Source organism: Zea mays, chromosome 1 (genome assembly GCF_902167145.1).
Source record: "Zea mays cultivar B73 chromosome 1, Zm-B73-REFERENCE-NAM-5.0, whole genome shotgun sequence".
Classification (NCBI taxonomy): domain Eukaryota; kingdom Viridiplantae; phylum Streptophyta; class Magnoliopsida; order Poales; family Poaceae; genus Zea; species Zea mays.
The window spans coordinates 27,920,987-27,925,526 of NC_050096.1; the positions used below are offsets into that span (position 1 = coordinate 27,920,987).

Here is a 4,540-nt window from a genome sequence, read left to right on the forward strand (position 1 = left end):
TCATGTAGTGGTTAGATCCTCTTCCATTCCTTCTTGTACGTCCAACAAACACATCTTAAATAGAGAGACTAATCTTTAGTCTCTTACAAACAAGACCTTATACGACAAAGCTATTCTATTCTAATTACAATAATATGTATTTTATATGAGAACAAGACAACAGGTAAAAGGAAGGGCTGAAGATTAAGGGCCTGTTTGGTTTGTGGCTAAATGTGCCACACTTTGCCTAAGGTTAGTCGTCCAAATTGAATAATTAACCTTAGGCAGAAAAGTTAGGCAAAGTGTGGCAACTTAGGTAGTGAACCAAACATGCCCTAAGAGCCACGCACCATCATGTTTCTTCAGTGCCTCGGTGGTCACGAGAGAGACGGGATTTCAGATTCCTTCGCGTAGTGGAAAGGGCGAATGGGACCACTGTGTTCCGTATTTAGGGAGGGTAGTGCGCTATAAAATTTAAGCATCAAATTGAATTAGGATCGAACTCTATTTTTATTTATTTTTAAGCTAAATATAATTAAGATTTCTAATTTATTATAAAGAAATATTTAGATCATGATCCATTAGCACCTTTAACCTGTGGACAAAACGATAATGTGAATCATTTAGTAGTACTCCCTCCGTTCTAAATTAAAATTTGTTTAACCTTTTTACTAGATTTATACAATAATTAATGTATGTATTGTATATATGTCTAGATTTATAATCGTCTATATAAATATGAACATAAAATTTAGAGCTAAAATGACTGCTTCCTCCATTTCGTTTTAGTTATCGCTGGATAGTGCAAAATTGAATTATCTAGCGATAACTAAAAAGAAACGGAGGGAGCACTATTTTGAGACCGATAGACCATTACATTTTTTTCATTTACCCAATAAACTGGAAGCACAGCCAAACGTACATCTATGACGCAAGCAAAAACAAAAAAACATCGCAGTCGTTATTCATTGTTCCCGAGCAATACACCGGAGACCGTAGTGATAAATTTTAGGACAACGGAATCTAAATTTCAAAACCAAAGCGACACCACGGCGGATGCGTTGTGCAGAAGAAAAACAGTGGGCTCCCTCGAGAATGCACATGCTTGATCAGTTTCCATTCCACAGGATGGTGGTCTCGGCGATCATGCCGGTGACGACGTAGGGGTCCATGTTGGACGCCGGCCTGCGGTCCTCGAAGTAGCCCTTGCCCTCCCTCTCGGTGTCGCGGCCGACGCGGATGGATGCGCCGCGGTTCGCCACGCCCTGCAGAACGACACCATAGCGCACACCCACGAACGTGAGCGAGTCTGCGAGCGGAACAGAAACCATTTCGCATCGCATCAGAAAGAAACAACCCACCCATTTGAAGGTGTTGATGTCGGCGGTCTCGTGGCGGCCCGTGAGGCGGCGCTCGTTGCCCTCGCCGTACGCGGCGATGTGCTCCTTGTGCCTCTTCCCCAGCTTGTCGATCGCCGCCTTGATCACCTCGTATCCCCCGGCCTCCCTCATCGACTTGGTGCTGTAGTTGGTGTGGGCGCCGGCGCCGTTCCAGTCGCCCTGCACCGCAACGGATTCAGTACGTAGCCGCGCGATGCCTACGGACGGATGCGAGAAAGAAAATCACAAGAAACTTCATTTCATCTAACCTTGATCGGCTTCGGGTCGAGGGAGAGGACGATTCCGGCCATCTCGGTGATCCTCTGGAAGAACCACACCAATCAGTCAGCGAAAGACAAACGCAGCGTTAGCCGCAGCACTAGTCAGCTAGTTTGACGACACTGCCACTACTGGAGGACGGCACACGGCACCGCGAAACGGACCTCGAGAATGTAGCGGGCGACCCATATCTCGTCGCCGGCAGAGATCCCAACGGACGGCCCCACTTGGAACTCCCACTGTTTGACACGGAACCCGGTTCAGAATCATCAGCATAGCGATGCCGTCCCCGTCCTGATGATTGGTCAGAGCGACGGCTGCATGCGCGCAACTTGCAGCACAGCAGGGCTGTACAGTGTACTACCTACCTGTCCAGGCATGACTTCGCCGTTGATGCCGCTGATGTTGATGCCGGCGTAGAGGCAGGCCTTGTAGTGGGCGTCAACCACGTCGCGCCCAAAGGCCTTGTCGGCACCGGCGGCGCAGTAGTATGGTCCCTGGAAAAAGAAACAATCAAAATTTGCCCCAACGGTTGACAGAAGCTCAGGAATGAATTCAGTAACACTTGTAATAAAGTTTCATTATGTCAACTAGCTCAAAGTTTGTTTGTTTTTTTTAAAAAAAAGGTGATCTTGTTTTCAAAGCTCTTACATCACATAGCTTGCGTTTTTTTTTTGTCAGCTTGCAATAGATAGAATCTGGAAAAGAAATGAGATCATAGAAGTTTTCTTGCCTGGGGACCAGGGTATCCACCAACAGGCCAGCCGAGGGGCCAGCTCACGTCCTTCTGAAGGAGGGTGTACTCCTGCTCAATACCGTACCTGTTCCAATCCAGACGGAGGTCGTCCTGGTGAGGAACCAGATAAGGTAGAAAGCTAGTAGTAAAACAACATCTTTTTTTTTTGACGATTTTGGAACAGCAAAACGCTGGTGTTTTCTGAAATCGGGCAGATATTCATTCATACCACGGCACCTCAGCTGCGACGTCGGGGTGGCTGAAAACCTTGGCGGCGCTGTACCTCTTGTTGGTGGGGATTGGCTCGCCTTGTGGCGTGTAGCAGTCACACATCACCTGTACAGATCGAGAGTAGTTTGAGTAAGAAGCGTAGCAAACCAACCAGTATAGCTTGTTTGCCAAAAGACATAGAAAATACTTGTAAGAGAAAACGTAATAAAAACGACAAGGGACGACGCAGAGGCTTACAAGGATGTGGTTACCCTTCCTGAACGGGTCCTTGAAAATGGCTTGAGGGCTTCAGAGTTCAGAGTGAGAAAAAAAAAACAGAAGGCGCAACCACATAAGCAACAGAGAACAAGGTGCCACTACTGCCATGCAAGGTTTAAAAAAATAAAAAATAAAAAGTGAACAAAGGGGCAAGGAGACGAGGATCGTACTAGAGGATGACTTCGCTGTCCTCTCCGGGAGCTTGCCCGGTGCTGGAGCCGTCGTAGTTCCATTTCGGCAGCTGGCTCGGGTCGGTGATGGGGCCTTTCACCGTCTGCTCTAACAGCAGAGCATGGTCAGAGATGCATCATGCTGCTATTTATATATATATATGGTATAGATCATGGTTTGGAAAGAAACGACGTGGACGAGAGACTACGCACCCTCGCTTTGCTCCTGAGGTCTATGCCGGTTCCTCCAATCCTGCACAGGAAGAGGCGACATCAGAGAGGTGCGGTGCGGACGATGCTAGCTTCGGGCGACACGGGCGACCGTCGAGTGCAACTTTGCAAGTGATGTACTAGTTTGGATGCAAAGGCGATTCTGAAAGGGAAAAAAACCAGAGCAAGATCAGAGGGATGCCAACCAGATGTACTCGGCGATGATCCTGTCGGTGCAGTCACTCAGGTCGAGGTTGACGAGGTCGGTGAGGCTGGCCATCACTCGGGCAGAAGACGAGAAGAACACGAGAGAGAGAGAGAGAGAGAGAGAGCGAAGCGTCTCAAGTATCGCAATGGATGGTCAGAAGCCGTGAGGCGGAAAGGGTTATTTATAGAGCGAAGCTTTTGTCTGCGATGCGAAGACAGAGAGGGAGGAGACGGACGCAGGGCAGGGCGTGCATCATTTTCGTTTAGAGATAAAATGCAGTTTCTTTTCCAGTTCCCTCCATAATCTACACCGACCCCTGCCCCCAGCGGTTTAAAAAGATTTTTTAGGGCAAATTTGACAACCTTATTTTCTCGAGAAATTTTCATTCTTTAAATTGGTCTTCTACTTTTGCCTTATTTATCAGAATAGCCAACATGTCGACTACAATATTAAAAAGAATCGGGAAGAGGGGATCCTCATGTCTCAAACCTTTATGGGTCTGTAAATTTTCTCCTATTTGGTCATTGATTTGGATCCCTACGTGACCTCATGTCATAATAGAATTTATCCAGTGACAACATCTACAAATTGTGGAATGATGCACGGATCAAGCACAAGGACTTGCGAACTTATTTGTAAACTTCATGTCCACTGCCTTTGTCACACCTAGGATTGAACCGACAGTCCAGATCACCTGAAATTTCTTCATCTCTGGTGGAATCCCGATGAATTGGACCCACACTTTTTTTAACTCAGCTTTGGCAAGCAATTTACCTGTTACCTCCTCAATTTTCATTGCAGCGTTGCATTTTGTTTGCACTACTCCGCACTCTATCATATGGGCTAACTCCTCTCGAGACGGAAAATGTGTCTAAAAAGATTAGGGCCTGTACGCACCACTTCCCACTTCCATTTGTTCGAGACTAGCCTCTCGAGCTCTGCTGAACCTCCGAAAGATTTCCACTAGAAACCTTCACTACTGCACATTAAAAAGATAGTGTCCATCATCCTCTCAACTTAGGAGACAGTTGTAATTAGTTTGTAAACTCAAATTCGCTTGTGGAAATTAGTTCATTTTTATCTTAATCCT

At 46.6% G+C, this 4,540-nt stretch overlaps 1 protein-coding gene across 1 annotated transcript; it reads right to left on the bottom strand.

Annotated features, from left to right (window-relative positions):
* Positions 1-837: 837 nt before the first annotated feature.
* On the bottom strand, positions 838-3,588 carry LOC542520 (glutamine synthetase 6). Its single transcript, NM_001112068.2, has 11 exons — positions 3,449-3,588; positions 3,246-3,285; positions 3,033-3,136; positions 2,842-2,890; positions 2,603-2,709; positions 2,371-2,458; positions 2,006-2,134; positions 1,802-1,876; positions 1,628-1,681; positions 1,341-1,538; positions 838-1,244 (listed from the first exon to the last, which is right to left on the bottom strand). The coding sequence occupies exons 1-11, from the start codon at positions 3,520-3,522 to the stop codon at positions 1,089-1,091; spliced, it is 1,074 nt and encodes a 357-aa protein (NP_001105538.1). The 5' UTR covers positions 3,523-3,588; the 3' UTR covers positions 838-1,088.
* Positions 3,589-4,540: the final 952 nt, after the last annotated feature.

Excerpts from the sequence above, each read along its gene's own strand:
- LOC542520 (NM_001112068.2), bottom strand. The coding sequence starts at position 3,522 with ATGGCCAGCCTCACCGACCTCGTCAACCTCGACCTGAGTGACTGCACC. Across the intron at positions 2,459-2,602 it reads GTCGCAGCTGAGGTGCCGTG|GTACGGTATTGAGCAGGAGT; the intron begins GTATGAATGAAT and ends GGATTGGAACAG. Across the intron at positions 1,682-1,801 it reads TCGCCCGCTACATTCTCGAG|AGGATCACCGAGATGGCCGG; the intron begins GTCCGTTTCGCG and ends TGGTTCTTCCAG.